Source organism: Populus trichocarpa, chromosome 1, assembly GCF_000002775.5.
Source record: "Populus trichocarpa isolate Nisqually-1 chromosome 1, P.trichocarpa_v4.1, whole genome shotgun sequence".
Taxonomy (NCBI): Eukaryota; Viridiplantae; Streptophyta; class Magnoliopsida; order Malpighiales; family Salicaceae; genus Populus; species Populus trichocarpa.
In genome coordinates, this window is record NC_037285.2 from 28,285,941 (window position 1) to 28,310,558 (window position 24,618).

The window sequence follows — 24,618 nt, forward strand, 5'->3', positions numbered from 1 at the left end:
GGACTGGGGAGACTTGAAATTCAACAAGATGTTCGTCGGTGACATTCCTGAACCGCCCCCTTTTTCTTTAATAACTCAATCGTCGCCTTCTTCCACATCATACGACACCGACCAAACACAGGAAAAAAGGGATTCAATGCAACTGAAGATTTAACATGTTCAAGTCTTAGATTGCCTGAGAAAACATTATTGCACAGCAAAAACATAAACAGGTTACAGCACCACGCAGCAAAATATAAAAAAGTAAATTTATCACGTAACCTGTAAAATGCATTCCTCAAATTATATAACTAAAATTCCAAGAAGCAGCTGTGGCCTCGGCCACAACCATCACAAGGCTTCTTCTGAAATAAAAAAAATTCCATCCAAAATGTAAATTTTGGTTCAGGGAGCGGCTTCCCCTAAAACTGAATTATTTGAAGCAAAATTCGCCGGCCTAAATTCTCACAAGTCAAGATTTTCATCACCATCTAGCCTAAAAGAAAAAAAGTGACTGACGATTCAGCTTTTGTTTAAGCACCACCAGATCCATACTTCTTGCCGAATACAATCAGCTGCAACTTGTCGTAACCAGCAAGGACACCAGCACCAGCAACAGCTCGGAGGATGTTTGCTCCAGCACCCTTGAAGAGAGACTTGGCACCTTCATTCTTCAAAATCTGAGAGAAGGCATCAAGTGAGCTCTTGTACTTGACAGCTTCACCAGATGTCATCATCATTCTTCTACGAACAGTGTCAATGGGGTAGGAAGCAAGGCCAGCACCGTTGGTAATGAGCCAACCAAGGGCAAAGCTAGCAAAGAAACTATCCTGTAAAAATCAGAACAGAAAACTAAGTGTTAAAAACCCAAAAACACTAATTTATTCAACAGAAAGCTTTTTGGCAGTTTGAACAAAAAGAGTTAAACCGGTGATCTGATTTCAAAATTAATAAAACATAAAGCAACCATCTTGCAGACACAATTAATTCCAGTAGATAATTAAAAAAATCTTGGGCTTCAAGCACTGAAATTAAGAGCACAAGATTTAGTACGGTGGTACCAGTCAAAGATTTTATAGTGACGAGGGAATAAAAAAGCCAAATACATTTACAACAGAGCTAAATGCATTTACTAAGCAAAAAAAACACCATTCCTGTCTCAAGAAGTGATTAAATTCCGTGCCTGTTTAGGGCTGCGGTTTAACCCGCTTTTTATAAAAATTTGATTTTTTTTTTGCTTTAAAATATTTTTTTGTGTTTTTATATAGTTTTGATATAATGGAGTTAAAAATAAATTTTAAAAAATAAAAAAACATCATTTTAATGCATTTTCAAGCAAAAAAAATAAAAAACCATACCAACACTCCCAAACACCCTCTTCAGCAGCTAAAATGTAAACCTACTTTAGTGGCCAACACAATCTTGCAACCACAATAATTAGACAGATGAGTACAATTGTTTCCACTAACCTGCATGCTACCAGTAAGAAGCACTGGCTTCAAGGAGTCGTACATTCCAAAGTAGAGACCACGATAGACAATGATTCCAACACAGGAAATGTTAAATCCACGGTAAAGCCCGGCAAGACCATCAGAAGCCATTGTTTTCCTATAGACATCAATGAGCCCATTGAATTGCCTCCCTCCTCCCTTCTTTGCAGCCTTGGCATCATTGGCCAAACGGGTTCGAGCATAATCCAATGAATAGACAAAGAGAAGGGAAGAAGCACCAGCTGCACCTCCTGAGGCCAAGTTTCCAGCAAACCACTTCCAGTAGCCATCTCTATCTTTCTTAAAGTTGAAGAGCCTCTTGAAGTAATCCTTGAATGCAAAGTTCAAGGCCTGACAGATTCACAATAGCAATGAGCATATAATTCATTATAAAAAAAAGGTTATCTAAATAGAAAAGATATCAACTTGAAGATGCTAGCATACCTGAGTGGGGAAATAACGGATGACATTGGCAGTGTTTCCTCTCCACAAGGACCCAAACCCTTCATCCTGAATTGTTCGCTTAAAACAATCACCAATGCCCTTGTAGGGTTCAGAGAGCCTGCCAGATTTAATCATCTCATCCTGGTTTTGAATCAAAAGCTTAACACGCTCAATAGGAGCAGCAGCAGTTTTGGATACAGCAGCAGATACTCCCCCCATAAGGAAATCAATAGCAAAGCTGGCTAAACCTTTTTCTGCGGGGGCTTGAACAAGAACAGAAGAAGCAGTTGATGGAACAATAGATAAATCAGTGGCAACTGCACATGTCCGTCCCATGGGGTACTGGAAAGCAGGGTTCGAGTAGTTTCCATAAGCACGCCTTTGGTATAGAGCCGGCCTCTGGAAAGCCCCATCACAACCAAAATCTTGGGAAACGCTGGAAAGAAGGAACTGGCCAGCTACTTTCTTCATAACAGAAGGGTGTTGAATCTGATCGGCCATTTTGCCTTTCCCTGCAAAGATGCAAGTACAAGCTGTTAAAAACTGCTTACTTTAAAGGCAATAAAAAAAAAGCCTAGGCCTATGCAAATTGACACGTAATGATACACGTAAAGGTAAAATTGGCAAGAGGCTAAAAACTCTAAATTCAGACAATGCACCATCTGTATAAGCAGAACAAGGAACATTTACGGGGATAATAACTACCGTAGAGCATCATACAAAGTGAAACAAATAAGTTTTGGGTTCTTCCAAGAATACTGGGGCGACATGAATCCAAAGAGCCCAAGTTCTCAACAGAAAATTACTAATCAAAACTATGAAGCCAAACTCACATTTATAGCAAGCAAATAAGCACAAAAACATTAATAAGCAAAAGCAAAAAAGAAGAGGCTAAGAGACAAATTATTGAGGCTAGCCAGTAAATACAACATCTATTCAATGAACAGCTCAATTCAATTCATCTAAAAGTGTAAAACACTGAAATTAGATAAGCACGTGATGTGAGACATTCCATGAAACTATCAAAATAAATTAGTTGAATTACATTTTTTGTTAAAACATCCAAAAAATAACAGATGCAGATAGAAAATTAAGAGAGTGAAAGAAAGGAGTGAATTGCTTTCGCAATAAATTCCAATATTATCATGACAAACTCAAACATGTAACATTCTAACAGATCTGAAATTAATTTTTCGTATTGCAAAATTTGGAAGAGAACAAAGCAAGAAAATAAGAGTTAAACAGATCCACCACAATTCGAACAAATACAATCAGATCTAATAAATAAAACAACGACGACAGTTCAAGAATCAATATATATGCCTAAAACTAATGCAGAAGCGGCACATCAGATTTACGAGAACAAGCAGTAGATGAACAGATCTAATAAAACAGATTGTAGAGACAGGATCTGATTAGAACTGACAAGAGAGATCGTTCGATTTTAGCTTTGGAGAAATCAACAAATCTAAGAGAAAACAAATAGAAATGATAGCAAATGAGAGTAGATTTGAAGAGAAGAGAACCGAATGTTTCTCTGTGTTTAACCTGATTGGTGGCTGTGATTGGAGGACGAAGCTAGAGAGAGATATTTAGGGCTCTCTCCGACTTTCGCTGCGCGTTGAAAGAAAATACAAAAGCAAGAGAGAGAGATTTGTGGAGGAGGAGTGACTTCGAAATGAACGAAACCGTCGCGTATTTAAAACGGAACTACATGACAGCGGCTATACAATTTCTTAATATTCATACCCTACTTATTATTTATTAATTAAAAATTTTTAAAATTTTAAAATTTTAAAATTATTCAGTAAATTATAGTATCCAAGAAATATTTATTATTATTTATTAATCAATAAAAAATAAAATAGTTAATATTATATATATATATATATATATATATATATATTTTTGAAGCATGTATATATTTATTAAATGATAAATATTATTCATCCATACTTATATTTTATATCGATATTAAGATATATATATATTATATTGGATTAAAAAAATCTAAATATTCTACAAATACATTTATAAATAAATATTTTGGATTAGGCTTGAGCGGGTTTTTGGTCAGGTTTGACTATATTCAAACCATACTCATTATCCATCAAATCCAAAAAATTTCTTTACATTCAGGTCAGACCGAGTCAGTATCCATCATATTCAGATTAAATTATCATCTCTGCTTATATGTGTTGCTTTGTTTTGCTTATCAATTACCATGTGAGAAAGTGGGTAGGTTGTGATTTGTTACCTTATCAATTTTAGGCATATTGGACAATAAGCATAGAAAGGAAAAAAGAATGGGCAAATTTTTTTTTATTGAAATATCATAATTTTAAATGTCATGGTTCAAAACCGCAACATTTAATTAATGTCATGGTTAAAAAATATGACATATAATTTATATTGCATTTCTGAACCGTGACAATTAAATGATGTCGCATTTCAGAACCAAAACATTAACTAAACGTCATTGTTTGAATTACGATATTAATTAAATTCCAGAAATCATTTCAGCTATTCCATGAAAATCCAACAACAAAATCCCTCTACATCTAAATCTAACAAAAAATGGTTTTTATGAGATTTATTATTTAATTTATTAATCTTACATTTAATTTAGTTAGTGATTTTAGAGAATAAGAAATTTTATAATTTTAACAAAATATTGGCAGAGTTTTCCTTATTCAACGAAATATATCTAAACGTTTGTCTTCCTTAAAAATACTTGCAAATAACTACAATAATTAAATACAATAAATTCTCATATTTTATAATCACAAGTAGCCTCAGGAAAGCAAATAAATAAACATATATACATGCAAAAGGAATATAAAATACTTAAATAATACAACATTCTAATAATTGAAATCTCAAAATATGTCAACATAACAAATCTATCTACCTATGTCTACGACGTCCAATGGAGCTGTTTGTTGAAACGCACGTACGGAGTCAAGACCGCCAAAAAGGAGCACAATAGTTCGTTGACAACCGCGCTTAATACTTTGTGGTATGTTTGTTCAACCATTTTATTTCGTAAGTTATTATTTTTATTGAATTGAATATGATGATTTCTTTTTTCATTTTCAGGAGACCTATAATAGCCGGTTGAGGGAGAGATATGAGGACGATCCTTTGACCCAGCCAGATTTCGATTTGGATTTGTGGATGGAGGTAGGATCGTCTGGTGGACTCGATAAAAATCAGGTGTACAGGCTCTCCAACACTACGACCGAGAACTTGCGAGTGACCCGTAGTGTCTCAACCGTTGGGAGCTCCAAATCAGTATCGAGCACCCAATATGAGGATATCATGGCCTTGAAACTACACATGGCTAATCTCACCGAGAAATATGAGCAACTCTCGATGAATAATGAACAACTCCGTCTAATGGTCATGAACATGACTTGGACAAAGTGGTGATACATGTGCGCCCCCTTTTTGGTCGTATAACAACCAGCCTCCTCCTCCTCCAGCTCCGTCATTGTGCTAATTTAATATTTTTTTTGAAACACATTCAATTTGTAATGAATATTATTTTATTTTATTTTTTTGTTTTTTATGTTTAATAAAATTTTATTTGCATAATTGGAATCCGGTATTACCGACGAACAGTAAGCCGACGAACGTTTTCCGTCGGCGATTTAATCGGTATAAAAATTATCGACGAACTCTGAATCTCATACCGACGGAATCTGTCAGTCGGTAAAACTTTGAAATCTTGTAGTGATATGGGTATCAATGCCTGTTTAACAACAATCAATTGTTTATATTTAACATAATATTTTTTGTTATTTTTTTATATAAAATTGAATTTGCCTACTTTTTTTTAGAAATTCCAAGAAATGCCCATTTTAAATTACACATTACACAAGACAACACAGACAAGCCAATTAAAATTCAATTACTCATCTTAGAGAATTCCATAACTCAAACAAGAAAACATACTCAGAAATGAAAATCATCCAAGAATAGCCTTGTGATTAACGGTAAATACATGAGCTGCTGGGCTAGTAAACTGATCATCTTTGAATCTTCCCCTCTCTCTTTGTTTTATTTTGACAAAAATCATCACGAATAAAAAAAGAAAAACACAAACAAAGAAATAGTGTGGGTTTAGTAATTTTTTAAAAATATTATTATGGCAAGGAACCATTTTTCACCATGATTTCTTCTTCAAAGAAATTGCATGCTCTACAATAAGAAATTCTGAAAATGATAAACAATCTTGATAGTAACATAAAGAAATAGAAAGAACAGAAATTAAAGCTAAATGTGGAAAATATCAATTTGGCAGCGTAAGATCTTCTGATTTTGACCGTGGCATCTTGAATGTTAAAAAAGCATTTTCCTTTTATTTTTGTCATGATTTTATATATTTTCCATGTATTCTAAGCAACACATTAGAAAGATGTAATATTTATCTATTTTTATTAGAAACAATTATGGTATTTATTGGCGGGGCGTGCACCACGCGGTTACTACGGCCAAATGGTCAAACTGGGCTGCTACCTTTTCAAATCTTCGTTTTCTCAAGCTCTTGGAGGGAAATAGTTGCTTTCGGTTGACTGATAATAATAATTAAAAAAAAAGGGGAGATAATTGAGTATTGAAAAAAAGTAACAAGTAAGGGTGAATTTTTTTAGATTAACATGGATGTATCTTAATTATTTTTATGAGTTCTAAAGTTAATAATTATGTAAGTTTTTAGTGATTCTGAGATTTGTAAAACTTGAATTAATAATTTTTAAAAAATAAATTTAAAATCTGAAAAGTTAAGTTGTTATTTCTTTTAAATTTAGCAATGTTGAAAGCTTAAGAGAATAGATTCCAATTTCATGGGTGATGCTTTTGCTTGCATTTCTTCCCGTTTTTCAACCACTGGTTGGAAATTGCTCGAATTTGATGTCTGGGCCCGGACTCAACAAAAGGGAGAGCATGACGCTAAGGCTTATCTGCTGCTTCTTTTTTCTTTCTTTTTCCTTAAAAAAACGTAAATCTAGCTTTAGGGAATGCAACTTAATTAAAAAGAAAAAATAATATTTAATTTATTATTTGAAAGTGTAGTTACGGTTGTTTTCAAAGTATTTTTTACTCGTAGATATATCAAAATAATATATTTTTTATTTTTAAAAAATTACTTTTAACATACATATCAAAATAATTTGAAAACACCAAAAAAATATTAATTTAAAATAAAAAAATTAAATATTTTTAAAACATTAAACTAAAAAATATACCTTATACAAGCTAGAAGCGATTAGGAATAACACGGCCGGCACATTTGTTCCGGATCACCTCGTTTTTTTCAAATGTAATTGGATTGTTTTTATATTAACAAAAAAACTAATTTGCGAGGCGAAATCATTGGAGCCTTTTATGTATGCACTCTTTTACAAATTAATGTGGAATGAAACAAGTATTTTTTATATATAATTCTTTAATTTAGTTCTTGAACTCTTTTTTTTTTTTTGCATAATTGCTTTTTTAAAAGAGAGGGGTGGATTCAAAGTGAAAATAATAGGTAAAATTAATGGTAACTTTGAATTTCAGTTGAAAAATTCATTTTAGTCCTTCATGTTTTTTAGTTAATATGTTGCTAGTTCCTTTAGTTGTGAGGAATTTAATTTTGATGTAATTTTTTTTATTTTCAATTTTTTTATGATAAGAGAGAGAGGCTCTTTGATTCTCATGCAGAAAAAAAATCATCATTGACAATTATTTCAACCATCAAAATAATTGATATTGGTGTCAATAGGTCTCATTTAAAGAGGGAAGTTTTCCTTGGATGTTTTCTTACCTTCAAATTACACGACGAGGCAAATCTAACCATATAAAAAATTTCAAGTTCAAGTTGATTTTGAGTTGTTTGAGATGTTTTATAGGTTTTTCTAAGGTCATTAAGATGTTTTGAGTCAAATAAGTTTTTTAAAAATTGAAAAACTTAAACCCCTATTTTCGTCCACCCATAGTAACTAAATTCTGTAGAAAACAAATGACACATTTTCTTTTTATTTCTCCAAACAAAAACAAAGACACCTCTTTAATTCTTTTTTTAAATATGAATCTGGGCTAGGTGCACGGGCTAGGCTACAAGCCCCATGTGTCTAGATTGTTTTTTTAAGGCCTCAGCACGTTGGGTCACCAAGCCTGCGTGTTTGGGCTTCATTTTACTTTTTTATTTTTAATATTTCTTTATTTTATATTTTATTCCAAAATTTTTTTCATTTAACCCAATCGAATTCATTAGCCGAGCCTTAGGTTTGACAAGTTAATTCGCGGCATCCGTACTATTACTTTTTCCTTTATTTTTCTTTAATACATGCTTTGTCCCTCAATTTAAAAAAACACAATTTCATCATTTGTTATTAATGATCTACTTTAATTATTTTGGTTCCACACACCTATCATGTTTTTTTTTTTAAAAAAAAAGTTCCATACAAAGAAATTTTATGTGTTTTATTATCATATAATTAAATAAAGATAATCTATGAGATAGAAAAAAATTATTCAATCCGGTGGCGTGCATGAATTGCATCATGAATTTTCTTTGTTGACTTGAGTTCACATACTTTTTTTTTTTCAAGATTATCCCTGTGAATTTCCAGCCCGAGTTAACCCAGATGAATCTAATATGTTTTTATCTCAATATTAGATAAAAATATTGTTCTATTCATGGTTGTAATCTATTTTTCTTATTTAGAAGACACATTACCAATGCTTAGACTCTTTTCTTGACACTTATTTTATTTTACTATGCTTTGTGACAGAGCGCAAACCATTGACCTAGTCTAATACACTATGAGCCGTTTAAAAATAAAATAATATTTTTTTTTAATATTTCTTTATTTAAGGTTTTTAGAATTTATATTGAAATTAAAAATATATATTTTTTAAGGTTTTCACAATTTTCATATATAAATTTCTTCCCATTTTCTAAAAGCACAAAAGTTCTAAGAAATAACACAATACTTTTCTATCTTACACAATCACTTTTTGTGAACATAAAACATTAAAAATATTTTCTTTTATATTATCATATTTATCCTTCATATTTGATAAATATCGTAAATTTATTTTCTTATCATAAACCTTAGATAAGATTTTTTTTAGTTTGTAAAAATAACTTTGATAATTTATAATTTGAATAGCATTAACTACAAAAAATTAAGATGTTATTATAAATTATTTTTTTCTATTTTTCATGAGAATAGCTATAATCCTGGTAGTTTGTTTTTTAGTGGAAAAAAATTATTTCATTTTTAACGAATGAATATAATTTTCAATTGAAAATTGAAAATGAAGAAAAAAAACTTAAAACAAAGAAGAAAAATAATTTTCTGATACTAAAATGCTTACATGATCCTAATCCCAGTAGATCGCCATCAAACAAATCTTGAGGACTCATGGAAGGGATTTAATAGCCTGAGAGTATAGTTGTGGTTGTTTATCAAAGTGCTTTTTATTCATATATGTATTAAAATAATATTTTTTTATTTTTTTAAAATTATTTTTAACATCAACACATCAAAATGATTTAAAAACATAAAAAAATCAATTTAAAATAAAAAAAAATAAAAACAATTTTAAAAAAAATTTAAAACACAAAAATAAATAGGATAGCAAAATTGAGCTCCATTTATTAATCAACAGAAAACAATTTGTTTTTTTTTTTTTGGGATAACTTATCAGTAGAAAGAATGGACTCAAATTTGGGCTTTATTTATGGAGTGGCCTTTCTATGCATGTGACTGGGCTTTGCAAAAATGGATAATAAATAAAGAAGAAAAACCCATGTGGAGATGCGGGGGATCGAACCCCGTGCCTCTCGCATGCAAAGCGAGCGCTCTACCATTTGAGCTACATCCCCTTGTTGTAAGTTCTACCTCGTTAGCTTAATTAATTCAAAAACCTTAGGTGGCATGACCACCACTGTGAAGTGAAGTGATGATAGGTCAGGTAAGAAACGACAGTCCTGGAAATATGTAAATAAACGTCATGTTCAGGTACGGATAGAACCACTCAATTTTGCACGCTATGATAATGGAGTGATCTTTTTCACCACTTCCAATCCCATGTTAGTTAGACAAAGATTTAATATAGAATTTATGATAAAGATTTAATTCTTTTTTCAGAAGTAGAAATGAGATTTATGAAAATAAAATATCAATTTTAAAATCATATTTATAATTCTATGGATATTTAAAGTATTTCTATTTTATATTGATCAGTTCTACGTACTTTTTTAAATCGGTATATCTATATATTCCTTAGAGAACTTCGTGTTCAACTTGTATATATTTTGCTATTAGCCCAGCAGGTGGCTGCCTTTTCTTTACGCACGCGCATGTCCCCCCTGTCCTTGCAAGTGTGACATGGAATGAAATTCCAATGCCGAATGAGAAATGAAACCATACAGTTGTACGTGGAATGGCCACGAGCTGGGAAGAAAAGTAACAGTATTCATGGCTGGAGAGTCCAAAATCCAAATTAATGGACGTATTCGCTTTGATTGTTGATGAACAACTCTTACTAAATAATATAGTTGTCTTTCTGTCATTCTTTTTAGGGTTTTAGTTATTTTTTAGCCTCAGGTTATGGCGATGGAAACTGTCTCTATGACTCTATCCATCCATCAGTATGTAGGGATATACAGGTATATTACAGCCATATTGAATTTCCAGTAATTGAATTTCCAGTAATCGAATTAGGTCATGGAAGCTGTCCTTTTCAACTTAGCAATACTGGAGCTCATTGAGAGGCCCATTTTCTGCCACACCATCCTTCCGTTAACCCTTCAGAACAGTAGCCATCTGCTTCAATGGGGACACCAATCATTTTCCACACTGTTCACAAAATAATTTCTTCTGGAGATTTGCAGTGCTGCTGGGCAAAACACAAATGCAGGTTTACCCTCCGTTCGTTGAATCCATTGAATGCACGATGCTGGTATGTTCCCCATGTAGCTAATTTTGTTGGAGAAGTAGACTGGAAATCTAGGCAGATGGACTACTGTACTATTGATGAGACAATGTGTATCATATGAAATCTTATTCCATAGTCATATTCATTAATTATTTAAATAAGATTTAATTTTTTTTCAAATTTTATTCCACTTACATAAAGATTTACAATTAATACTATTTAAAAACATATGAAATATTTTCTCTGATTCACCTAGGATGATGAATTCTCTCTTGATTATTTAAATACCTTCATATAATTCATATTATATCTAATATTTACATGTATGTAACCCATGATTAAGACAATGTATAGCAGGATCAAAACATAATATTTTCTATATAAGATAACTTAATGATCTTAAGTTTAAGGATCATTTGCACAACATTCATATGAGCCTTTCTATATACACATGTGATCTTTCCATATGAAATTCTCATGCAGGCCAGTTCTTAATAAAGCATTGATACGAACATTTATGGACAATAATTTGATGAAATAAGAATTTCATATATATAACAACTTTATAATTTTCTTTATAAAATATTTTTATTTCAATGACTTTATTTTTACTCTAAACTCGTTAATCAAATATTAAATTCATCAATCAAATATTTAATGAATATTAAAGTTAAATAAGTTTTTATTAAAATTAAATATATTTACATGAATAAAGTTTATGCTATATATAACCAATTAATAGGCTACTAATTAATTGGCTACATGACATACATACATACATACATACATACATACATATATATATATATATATATATACACACACACACTAAAATTTACATAATTTAATTCGGAGAGATAAATTACTATTACATTGCTAAATATATATATCCTTACAATAAAAAAAAATCCAATAACCGATCGAAAAGCTTGCGTTTATTTCTTTACAACTTTAAAATGACTCCTCTTAGGCAAACCTGCGCTAATTTTGCATGAATTCGTCATTCTTTTGTTGAGGTTGATATAGCCATTAACTGATATTTGACTAATTATGATGTATGGTACTCTTGCATCCTTCTTATACGCAATTAATCAACATGAACCTCGAAACAAGGCTGCACCCATCGTGCTAGTGTCTTGTTTTGATTTGCAGGTTTCGATTCATTTACGTGCTATAGTTAATTGCTTTGGTTGCCTTTGATAATCTTGTCATTTATTGGCTTTTATTTCAATTATCAATGTATGTTCTTAGTTCTTAGTTATTATACTTTAAAAAACAAAAACATTTAATTAATATTTTTTTAAGTGTTTTTAATGATTTTGATGTACTAATATAAAATATAAATAAAAAAATATATATTTTAGAACACATAATTAATATTGAGAAGTAATTTATGAACAAAACTTGCCTGCCTTGACTTTTCAAAGAATGCTTTATGCAATTGATAGTTTAATATGGCAGAAGACAACAATTGTAGGGCCCAAACTGAGTTTCTGGGTTATTTATGATGGCAAACTTCGAACCATGGGCCTGCTTCGACCAGTTAGAGGACAATTGATCGGTTCTTGTAGACAAAAAAACAAAAAAGAAAAAGAAAGAAAGCTAGCAGTCTGAGACTGCAATGAAAGTGTTAGGTCCTACAAGGTTTAATTTTGTAAGAGGGAGTAAATGACAAGTGAAAGCCAGTTAAAATTAATGTGACAAGCAACTTGACAAACTTCTGAAATTAAAGCCTTCCTAGAATATTACTTATAAATGTTTGTAAACCAGTAGCAGTTCCTACCTCTTATCTACTCAATATTAATTGTTCAGCTCCTCCTGTTGTTTTTCCCAAAAGGGTTTCGATTCTACTACCTCACTGGTGAAACCCAGGCATGACAGATAATAACCCATCCCTTTCGTCTATTAGGCGAAGGAGCAATGAGAGAAAATTGTCAGAGACGATGATGTCGCAACAGTGAGTGAACAGTGAGTTCCAATCATGGCGTCGGAGTATCCCTCCCCCCACCCTTCTTTTGTAAACATCCCATGTAGGTCCTCGTCAGCTGTCACCCTCACAAGTGTTGTCGTCATTCAATAACACATCTTATGGCCTGTTCTTCATGAGGGAACTCATAGCCTGCGTGACAGGATTTAAACCTTTGATCACTGTTTAAGATTTCTAACTTGACAGTTGATTTATCAAACTCAAAATATAATTACCTGAAGTAACCGTTAATAGTTATTTCTAGAGAGATACAATTTTTTTCGTGATCACTGCTTATTGAATTCGTGAGACTCACTAGTTCTACCAGCTAAACTTTTTTAATGAATGAGATTGTTTCTTGATTTTAGAAGTAATATTTTGGTAAAATAAATTAGCTTTATTAATTGTTGAAACTACAATTCATTGTTTCTTGATCGATGGGAGAGAGATCATTTTGTGCCCAGCTAAGACATAACCATATAAAGCAGCAAAGACAAATTTCTTAATTTTGTTAGCAAATCTCCTTGATCTTTTGGCTGTAGACCACAGGCAAAATGTGAACAAAAAATATTTGTGATTTGGTATGGGCTTTATTGGATTTCCAATCTCGCAGGCAGTTGTTTGGTATTTTCAAAACAATCTTGGACATGGGGACTCAAAAGGCCATTCCCACTTCCCGTTGACACTCACTCGTGCAATCTTGGAAACAAAAAACTTATAAGATCATGGACTCTGGTCAAATCAAAGACTTCGAGACAACTTAATTAGAACAAAGAATTAGAGAGGGGCTCTACCGAAATGAGTAGAACAACCCCTCTTAAATTAAAGCTAGCCTTGGAAAACATGATTGTCGTTCCTTAAGGAACTCAAGTACCTATTGAATTGGACAGATTTTTCAGAAGTTCAAAATGTTTAATCAATACTATATATCTCTGGAGTAGGAAAAATATGAAGTTGAAATTATTTTGTTTTCCTCGTGAGTTATAGAGCTAGTCAGCTAGCTCACCTCAACAAACAACGCCCCCATCCTCCCCTCCTTCTGATTTATTCACCAGATGCATGCCTTAGACATTCACAAATGAAATCGTGGAAGTAGAGATATACATATTTAGCAAATTAATCCTTGCGCACCTAACTTTTCATGTATCGAGAACATGAATGATTTGGGAAGTTCGATTTGTTCTTTTCACAATCCTTGAATATTCTGACTAGGAGGCATGTACTTTTTATCAGTTTAAGTTGGGATGAGATGCGCTTATATATATATATATAATGGTCAACATAGCTCCCAAAAAGTCTTCGTTCAAGACCAAGTATAGTTATCATGGTTTGAGGAATTCTAAATCACGGTTCCCTTTGGAAGTCTCTTTTGTTTTTTAATTGTATAGACCATCTGGCGGTGAAATTGGTATGAATTTCTGATCTTAAGTAAGTTTTTGTTACCATTCCAAGATGATACGTGCAATAAATTGTTGATCTAAACTCTAAATCTCCTGGGAGTTGATGAGCAAGGAGTATTCTACATAATCTACACTCAAAATTTCTTTGATTTAAAAATAAGTGTATAAATAACCATATATATATTAACTATAAGCACGAGTACTAAGCAATATTATGTCTTCACATTCATTTCGAAAGACCTAACTGTACCTTACCAGATCAGTTGGAATTCAAATATTTTTGTAAATGAATTTGATTGTATGTGGATATGTCACATCTTCGAAAAAGCCAAGGATGAGAATTGAATCTCAAACCTAACCATATATATATTGCATAAATGAATTTTCCCATTACCACCTAACCAATCATTCGAGACGTAAATATACACATAGATTGCATAAATCAATCACGTCCCAGTTCTTGTAGAGACTTGATAAAAGAGATTTTTGAGTAAGAGATTCGGTAAAAAAACGTAGAGGGAGACATTGATACTCTACTTGATCGTGAGGAGAAGAGGAAAAAAATATATATTTGTCTGAAAATCTTAAGTTTTTCATGTGACTGGTTTTATGTTCTAATCCAAGTAAGGGGAGAGGATTGGTATAGAGTATTAAATTCCAAGCTGAATCTGTTGGGCAGGCATATCAGCGAAAAATCGAAGCCTCACTAGTAGCTGGCGATGAACTAAAATCGGTAAATATACACACCATACACTTATCTCAATCTGCAATTTTTTTCCTGGTGAGTTGCAGCAGCTCGTGTTAAAGCAGACATAAATAACTCTATCCTCGTCCTTAACTCTCTACCAATTTCTTCTGCCCCATCATTAGAAAGGGCCTGTCTCCTTGCTTCGGAGAAGGACCTAGCTAGTTGCTACTATGATCAGAAACTTATGAACTTTTTTTCTCGAAGATATGCTCATACATGCATGTTCTACCAATGCATTATATATATATATATATATATATATATATATATATATATATATATATATATATAATTTGTGAATGGCCCTTGAGAGTGGTTATTTTTGCATTTACAAGAATTGATAGCCTTTTCTACCACTATCATTGCTGGCTGACTGCCAAATTTCTTTCTAGCCTCCATCTTGCACTTGCATTTCATTTTCATGCCAAAGTTTGTGTTCCACGCGTCGAGATGGTGTTAATGCCGACACAAAAAAAAAAAAAACATTTATAACGTTAGAAATTTTTCTAATTTGATCAACACTTTCCCCCCCGTCTAATGTGTATTCCACGTGTAACACTCTTTTTAATCGTGGAAAGTTCCATGGATACTTTGGAGTAATGGATTCACAGGGTATTTTTCCAAGGTCTGTTTTGCTGAAAGATCATGTACTGATTACTGACTCGTCTAAGTGTGTGTTTTAGTTGTTGTGGAGCGGTGATTTTAAAAAAATATTTTTTATTTAAAATATATTAAATATATTTTAATTTTTAATATTGATATATTAAAATTATTAAAAATAAAATTAATTTGATGATTTTGAGGCAAACATACTTTTGAAACACACACAAACACAATTAAAAATGTATTTTCAAACTATCATTAAATCCTGTTTGGGGTGTGGTGTAAACCGTTTTTTTAATTAAAATTTTAATTTTTTTTCAAATTAATTTTTTAGTGTTTTTTGATCACTTTAATGTCCAGATATCAAAAATAAATTTTAAAAATAAAAAAATTATTTTAATATATTTCTAAATAAAAAACACTTTGAAAACAACATATTTCATATTTCCACACAGTCTCAAAAAAGTCTTGAAATTTAAATTTTGAGCTCGACATTCAAATAACATTTATTAATTTTTTTAAAAATACATCAAATCAAATCAATACAAGAATATATTTTTAAGATTATTTGAAAAATAACTTGATAAAGACTAACAAATAAACTAATTTGACAATATTATATTTATTTTATCATTAAAAAATAAGAGTTTGAAACATAAAATTCAACATGACCCGATAGAAAAAGTTGAGGTTTTTAATTAAAAGAAATCTCAAAATGCATTTTTCTGTTATTGAAATTAATATTTTATCCAGCCCCTTGAAATTAACCAAATATGTTATAATATTTGTTATTGAAATTAACTGATATATGTATCTCCCTCTGGTTTCAAACACAGAGTGTTGAGTGGAAAATTAACCTCAACAAAGAAGAATGAAGAATTGAAAATGATATCATATTGTGTTTTGAAAGGCTTTTTTTTTAAAATTAAATATTTTTACTTTAAATTAATATATTTTTAATGTTTTTAGATATTTTGGTATGCTAACGTTAAATTTTTTTTAACATATATTATTTTAATATATTTTAAAATAAAAAATATTTTAAAAAATAACTGGTATTACACTACAAAACATTCTTTTAATTATTTACTTAATTAACCAAGCAGCCGAAAATCCGGAAGAAATACATGTCTTATCCTTTAGCATTGTAGAAGAGGTCAGTTCATTTTGTCTTCCTTGTCATTATCGTTGCAAGCTATACTATAATGATGTGACTTCACATGCATGTTAACATGCATGGTGTCTTGGATTTGTCAACACGTGTCACCTTATTCACTTATATACGCACCAAGCCTCATACCATGCATGTAACCAGAACAAACCTGGTTGATTTCACATTAAAATAGCGGAGTGGTTAGGCGTGCTCTTATCGCTTATAAGGTCTGAGGTTCGACCCTTCTCTTCGTCTGCAGTCGGTTTTTTGAGGAGCACTTGCCACCCGGTGCGCAAAGAGATTAGTCTGGGCCAGCGCTCAGAATACCCTTGGTTCTACCAAAAAAAAATAAATTAATGTGCCGTGTATAAAAGTATTATATTAGTTTTATTTTAAAGTATTTTTTATTTAAAAATATATAAAAATTTAATATTAATATATCAAAATATTTTAAAAAAGTTAAAAAATTCACGATTTTGCAAAAACAAATATTTCCTAAATTAATATAGAGCTTTTTTTAAAAGAAATTCTAGATGAAAGTGTTTTTGAGTTAGTTTATGTATCTAATGAGATTAAGTTATTTCTAGATGATTTAATTTAAGACCATATTAATTTTTTACATCAATTTCATTAAATTTAGATATTTTTTTTTAATTAAACCTAGAAAATCAAAGAACAAAACATTTTCAATTATCAGACCAATCTCTCAAAATCAAAGTAAATTAGTTCACATAAATAATCATAACCCATCAAAATTTAAAACCCAGCACTGATTTTTAAGGAGTTTGTTGGCCGAGCCGAAGCCGTAAAGAATGCCGCTGGTGATTAAAAGGGGTATTTCAATCCACAATTTTGAGATGATATTTTATTTTTTAAAAAAGAAAAAGAAAATTCTAGAGATTCATTCATTTAATTATAGTCATTAACAATATCGAGCACTATTTTAATTTATGGGTAACACCACCCGCATTAGAAATTGAAGAAATTTTGGAGTTGAGGTGCTTTCTTCCCATGAAAATATTGGCAAGCTCAGAGGTGTAAAGAACACAAAACACACCCATCAAAGCAAATGCCGAAGGAATTAATTACTAGTTGTTTCAGGCAAGATAATATTGAAAACTGATAAAAATAATAACAATAAAAACAGAATGTTCCCTCTCTCTTTCTCTGAGGATGTGTGGTGCAATCCTCTCTTGGGAGACAACCTGCTGCAAGCCTAATCCCTGACTTTTGTCTTTAGCTTTTCCTTTCCTCTTCATTATCATTTCATGTCCATAGGTTTCTTGAGTTAACGCAGAGGGTAATTTCTTGACTTTCTATACCCTTTCTTTTCACTATTGCCTTGTATGCTCTTCATGTTCAAAGTTACCCAAGCCCCAATTTACTTTCTGTGCTATATATACTACTACAGTCCCTCTGCTAGCCAAAGTGCCAAATCAACCTATTCTTTCTCTTGCTCCTTTCACCATGGCAGACCCTTGCTCTAATCTCTTCAGTACTGGATCTTTCAACTTCGTGCTTCTTAATCCTCACTACAGTACTGCTTTCACTTCTTACTCGAATCCTTCTAGCCTTCATGCTTTCTCAAACAACTACTCGCTCGACAACAAATCTTCAATTCCTCCCTCATCGCCTCCTCCAAAAGAAGCCCTTCCCCTGATAGAATACTTAAGTCCCGCAAGACAACAAGAAGAGCATCGTGATTCCTCATGCAGTTCCATGGAAGAGGACAAGAACATGAAAAAAGATGATGATAACCTCTTTTTTAGTACTGCAGATGGTAATGTTGAGCCCGTGACTGTAGCTCTGCATATAGGCCTCCCTAACCCTAGTTCCGATCTGGAGATCAGGGCACTTAGGGTTTTCCCATCTCCAAATGCACCAGATAAGGGAGAGATGAGTGCAGTTTCAGGGTACCCTTTGGAGAAACTAAACAAGGGTCAGTATTGGATTCCTACACCTTCCCAGATTCTTATTGGTCCAAGTCAATTTTCATGTCCTCTTTGCTCCAAGACCTTTAACAGATACAACAACTTGCAGGTATGCCCGGCTTTCTTGAAAGACGTCTCCTTAAGCTCTTCCTGTCTCTCTTTTCCTTTTTTCTTGCTCCATTCCTGCTGGATCTAGGTACTTTATTTTTAATAATTTGCTATTATTAGTTAACTTGTACGAGTAGTACAGTGCTAGCCTAGACTGCAGAATTGGTCTCTGTCTTTAATTTTATGGTTGATTTCCATTTTGAATACACTATACATGTATATATATCTTGAGATCTGCAGTGAGTAATAATTGATTGTCGTTTTTTTTTCAAGTTCCAACTGAGATTTTTTGCTTGATTTGACCTTTCATGAGACGTCCTTGTACTTTTGTTACTTTGAAGATCATGCTAAGGTCAGTTGCTGAGGTGGGTTAAAGAAAAACTGCAAATAAATAGAGCGCTTCAGAGTTCTGAGAATCAACAGATAGGCTAGCTGAACAGTGAAATTCAGAGTGCTCCGATGTCCGATCCTTTTCATGCCTGTGAAAGTTCACCCTGGATCCCTTTTTTTTTACTAAAACCTGATCAGTACTGTGTCCCTCTAAAGGCACCTATTAATGGTTAACAAAAATACTAAACATAATGTCTGTTATAACTAATACTAGTATTTCTGCAACCCTAAATCAAGAATAAAGCCTGGCATGGACAATCTCTCAAGGTTAACAGAATATTTACCAATTCCCTTGATAGTAAGGAGGCTGCTAAAATCATCTCCCAACCTTGATTTCGTTTTCTTGTAATCAATTTTGCCTAGTTTCTTTTATTGTATATATAATTAACTCATGACCCAGTAGTCCTCTCACATGGATCAAATGTCAAGTTTTTAGTCATGTCCCCCTCTACGTACCTAGAAGCTCACATGCACATTCACTTCTCTTAAATTAAAGTAGGCCTTGCACAATTAAATGGATGCATATAGTTTCCATCTGGGGAAAGGAAAGTTATAATTCCTTATGTAACCATTTGCAAAAATTTCTAGGTGCTGCTTTTTTTAGGTGTTTTACACAGCTTCTTCTGTTTTTATAAAAAAATATTAAATTATTGTTTTTTTAGTATTTTATCATGTTTTAATATAAAAAAATATTATTTTAATATATTTTCAAATAAAATAATTATTTTTTTAAAAATCTTCCTTTAGAATACCAATCACCCCTAAGAGTTCCTTGTATACATTGATGCTTTGCTCTTTCGGTCTCTATTTATATCTAAGCTATCTCACTGGGTTTTGGTTAATATTGCAGATGCATATGTGGGGACATGGATCTCAGTACAGAAAAGGACCTGACTCTTTAAGAGGAACCCAGCCAACAGCGATGCTAAGACTTCCATGTTATTGTTGTGCAACAGGTTGCAAGCACAACATTGATCATCCAAGTGCAAGACCGCTCAAAGATTTTAGAACTCTCCAAACACATTACAAGAGAAAGCATGGGATCAAACCCTTTATGTGTAGAAAATGTGGTAAGCCATTTGCTGTGAAAGGAGATTGGAGAACACATGAAAAGAACTGTGGGAAAATATGGTATTGCATTTGTGGGTCTGATTTTAAGCACAAGAGGTCTCTAAAAGACCACATTAAGGCCTTTGGCCATGGCCATGTTGGCATTGATTGCTTTGAAGAAGAGGATGAACTAGCATCTGAAAGTACTGAACATGATGGGGAATCCTGTATGTGATCATCAATAGGGTTTTCGGTGAATTTCACCACCTTCATATGGACATATTCTTGTTAGCTTCCATTAATTTCTCATGGGTGCATTAATTTGTTTAGTTCCCCGGTTTTTCTCGCCGGTGTATTTCTAGGCATAATGTTAATTAGGTTCCATGACTATGTTAGACCAAGTTGTGTAAATCCACCCACTTACAAGGAAGAAACTAAACAAGTGAAGTCTTATTATTCTTCTTCTTTTCTCAAATGGAGTTAAGAGCAAATTAAGTTCTGATAAGGGCTTGCAAGTCAAGCCTTGTTAATTATGAACTGCAGTTGGTTAATTAGCAGTGGACTTCGAATAGATTATTGTGATTCTTCTTCCTTTTCTTTTAATCCATTGGAAGTGCTGCCAAGTCTTTATAATAAGTGCATGTTGCTATATTAGTAAATGCAAATTTTGTGTCGGGAACAAGCATGCATTATGTAATTTTCATTGAACATGGTGCAGGATTTTTTTTTCCCTTTCTACAAATGAAAAGACGATCAATTGGAAGTTCTAATGTTCTTCCATTTTCTTATCCCTTTCATCTTAGGTATGTATGATGCAGGATTTATCCCCAAATCCTTTTATTTTGCACGAAATTGTTAGATTCCATAAATCTAAACATATTTATAAAACAATTTGCATTTAAGTATGCTATTGATGAAAAATAATTAAAGATTTTTTTAAAATTTTAGTACTTCTAAACTTTAATACCCTCAAATTTAATTATGTATTTCTATAAGTAAAAATCTGGATTTCAATGTATAAGCCTAGGAATCAAAAACATTTATTTATATAACAAGAATCTCATTAAACTTCTGTTGATATAACTGTGATGCCATTAATTTTAAAAATATTAATATGTGAGTTAATTTATTGGATTAAATTAAATTTCATGGAAAAACCGAATCCCACATTAATGGGGATTCGTAAAACATAAATTTAACATTCCCTCACTTGATCCATACGTTTAATCCAATGTCTTAACTTAACCCCATTCCTTAACTTTCTTAGAAAACAAATGCATGAATCATAGCAAGAAGTCCTCGAATAACAAGTATTGCATTCCATGTATTACAATGCATAAATTTTTTCAAGTGTTATTTTATATGTGCCAACCTTACTAAACGAATAAGCCTTATGTTTATTATTGGTACTATACAAATAAATTTTCTCAAATAAACTAAGGTGCGTATAAATATAAAAAAACATCACAATAAATAGAACTTCTTTAAAAATAATATAGTTTATACAACTAAAATCAGATAATGGAACCAAGTTTTATTTTTCACTTGGCATGCCCTGAGTCAAAGGAATTGCAATCATCAATTCTGTTGATATGTTTACTTTATTTTCCTTGATGTGTTTCTTATGACTAAATACTAATAGGAATTAATGTGTTTAATGACTAATTTATTTTTCTTGACATGTTCTTTTATGGCTAAATACTTGATGTTAATATATTTACTTCTAATACCACTTCTATTATTCTTAGCTATAAAAATAGCAGCAGAATTATTGTAATATATTCTTAATGGCTTAAAAATAGAATTCATGATTCTAATCTCAAATATGAAACTTTTTAACTATATACCATACGCAGTAGCCTTAAAACAAAAACAAACGTAACTTTTATAGTGGAAGTGACAATTAAAATTTGTTTGGCACTTTTCCAAGATATAACTCCACCAATCATCATAAAAATACATCTTGATGTTGGCTTGTGTGAATCAACACAGACCACTAGATAGTTGTAAGAAAAGTACAGAGATAGGACTAAATATTGCATGCTACTTTAAGGGACTAAATATTGCATGTTTATGTATAGACGAATATTTGGATTACTCTGATATCATCCCAACATTCCCACAACAAATGCAATGTCAGGTCTTGGACAGACCCGAGCATGCATCAGGCTTTCTACAATAGAAGTATATGAAATGTTCATTTCTCCCCTTTCAATATTATTTTTCAAGCATTGGTTCAAATTATCACTCTTTATAATTGGAGCTATACTTGGTGAACAATCTTTCATTTTAAATCTCACTAAAACTTTATTGATATAGGTTTTTTAAGACAGACCTAAAACGCCTTTAAAACTATCTCAATAGATCTTAATACAAATGATATAAGATGTCTCACCCATATCCTTCATGTTAAAATTCTTAGAGAGAACTTGTTTCACCTCATGCAACAAACCTTTGTCATTTGTTACAAGTAAAATATCATCCACATATAAAACAAGAAAATAAATTTTACTCCTGCTGACTTTTTGGTATATACATTGATCCATGATGTTTTCTATAACCCAAATGAAAAAAGTACATCATGGAATTTAAAGTACCATTATCGAGATACTTATTTTAAATTGTATATGAATTTCTTAAGCTTGCAGATCAAATGCTCACCATCACTAGAGGAGAATCATTCAAGTTGTTTCATGTAAACCTCTCCTTTAGATCTCCATTGAGAAATGCAATTTTCACATTTATTTGTTGCATTTCCAAGTCAAAATATGCTATTAATATCAAAATAATATGCAGATAATCTTTATTAAATATGAGGAAAAAAGTCTCTATGTAATCTATTCCTTCATTTTGAGTGAATCCCTTAGCAACATGTCATACCATGTCTTTTAATGCTGTCAAAAAGTCTATCTTTGTCCTAAAGACCTATTTACATCCAATAGCTCTTGCATTATTTGGCAACTCAACAACATCCTAAACTCTGTTACTTTTCATAGAATTCATCTATTTCTTCATAGTATTGTACCAAAATTATGATTTTATGCAACTTATAGCATGTGAAGATGATTTAGGATCATTTTTACTCTAATGTTATAGTTAAATTCTTGTAGATACACAACATAATCATTAAGAATTGCTTATCTCTTCATTCTAGTAGATCTTCTCAATGTTGTACCATCATTTTCTTGAGAAGTATTTGATTCAACTAGTTGTTTAGAAATTCTTGGTAATGCTTGAACTACCTGATCTATTCGAATTTAATGGACCTCTTCACGAGCACAAACACCAGGTTGGTGTTCAACATTTTGAAGTAACTTAATAACTTATTTCAAATTATTGTAGAAGGAATTTTCTTAGATAATAATTTTAGTATAAAGTTATGAAATAAAGATGTAGTTTAATGCCTTGTTGAATGGGCGAGTTCAAAAGATTATTTTCTAGTAAATGAAAATAATACCCTGTTGAATGGATGAGTTTAAAAGATTATTTCATGGTTAATAGAAATAATGCTCTGTTGAATGGGCAAGTTAAAAAAATTATTTCATGGTTAATAGAAATAATGCCTTGATAAATGGGTACATGAAGATGATGATTTCCTGGTTAAGAAAAATAGTGTCCTGACATATGGCACGTTAAGAGAATTAACTCCATGATTAATGAGATAAATACTTGGTTAATGGATAATTGTAGAATTTAATTGATTTAGATTGATGTTAAATATGTGAATTTGTTAGAAACACTCTTGATAATTTAAAAAATTTATTTATATTTTGTATTAAGAATTGATGAAATCATTGAATGACTAAATATAAGATATTTCATTTAATGATGCGAGAATTACATTAATGCATATGAATAGTTAGTCCTTAGTTATTTGTTTATTGTAATGTTCAATTTTAACCATGTTTAATATGATTATATCTTTAGGTACATCGCACCATCGAACTAGAAAGTAGATGCATGAATAGATAATTTTGTTAAGTAATTGATGTTATTGGAAGAACCAATATTTTATTGTATTACACTCTTGTATTTAAGAATTGTAATATTTAACTTAATTACTTATGTATGATGTAATTTAACATGTTGCTTTTATTAAGTTGAATTATAGTTGGTTGTATACATATTTTAAATATAATTACATTTGAAAGAATTTGATGCATGCTATGAATTAATTAGCTTTAAATAATTATTCTATAGAATATGGAAATGATAATTTGATATTATGGTTGAGTTTTAAAGGTCTAGATGATGGATGATTATTGTGATTGATGTTTACAGGTTGAGAAATATATATTTAGTCGATAACTTGGTATAAAAAAAATACAAAGGAGACTCTGCTGAAATTTTGATTATATATATATATATATAAAATAAAAGTGGTAGCTACTGGTGTATGTATTATAATTTGTGATTATATTT

General features: G+C 31.5%; 2 protein-coding genes and 1 non-coding gene across 5 annotated transcripts; 1 reads left to right on the plus strand and 2 right to left on the minus strand.

Moving 5' to 3' along the window:
• Positions 1–234: 234 nt before the first annotated feature.
• LOC7463855 (ADP,ATP carrier protein 1, mitochondrial) lies at positions 235–3,628 on the minus strand. Of its 3 annotated transcripts, none has more exons than XM_002299912.4 (4): positions 3,462–3,628; positions 1,914–2,425; positions 1,449–1,820; positions 235–809 (listed from the first exon to the last, which is right to left on the minus strand). In XM_002299912.4, the coding sequence occupies exons 2-4, from the start codon at positions 2,412–2,414 to the stop codon at positions 513–515; spliced, it is 1,170 nt and encodes a 389-aa protein (XP_002299948.1). In that variant the 5' UTR covers positions 2,415–2,425; positions 3,462–3,628; the 3' UTR covers positions 235–512. The 3 variants fall into 3 exon arrangements, with proteins under 3 accessions (XP_002299948.1, XP_024441975.1, XP_024441968.1); XM_024586207.2 differs by having other exon boundaries at positions 3,440–3,595; XM_024586200.2 differs by having other exon boundaries at positions 3,340–3,595.
• Positions 3,629–9,719: 6,091 nt separating this feature from the next.
• On the minus strand, positions 9,720–9,792 carry TRNAA-UGC (transfer RNA alanine (anticodon UGC)). Its single transcript has one exon. It is a non-coding gene; the product is annotated as a tRNA-Ala (tRNA).
• Positions 9,793–17,886: 8,094 nt separating this feature from the next.
• On the plus strand, positions 17,887–20,729 carry LOC7463856 (zinc finger protein WIP2). Its single transcript, XM_002298401.4, has 2 exons — positions 17,887–18,757; positions 19,997–20,729. The coding sequence occupies exons 1-2, from the start codon at positions 18,185–18,187 to the stop codon at positions 20,429–20,431; spliced, it is 1,008 nt and encodes a 335-aa protein (XP_002298437.2). The 5' UTR covers positions 17,887–18,184; the 3' UTR covers positions 20,432–20,729.
• The last annotated feature ends 3,889 nt before the right edge of the window (positions 20,730–24,618 follow it).

Coding starts and splice junctions, on each gene's coding strand:
- LOC7463855 (XM_002299912.4), bottom strand. CDS start 2,414: ATGGCCGATCAGATTCAACACCCTTCTGTTATGAAGAAAGTAGCTGGC. Junction 1,821..1,913: donor TCCGTTATTTCCCCACTCAG/GTATGCTAGCAT, acceptor TGAATCTGTCAG/GCCTTGAACTTTGCATTCAA. Junction 810..1,448: donor TTCTTACTGGTAGCATGCAG/GTTAGTGGAAAC, acceptor TGATTTTTACAG/GATAGTTTCTTTGCTAGCTT.
- LOC7463856 (XM_002298401.4), top strand. CDS start 18,185: ATGGCAGACCCTTGCTCTAATCTCTTCAGTACTGGATCTTTCAACTTC. Junction 18,758..19,996: donor ACAGATACAACAACTTGCAG/GTATGCCCGGCT, acceptor TTAATATTGCAG/ATGCATATGTGGGGACATGG.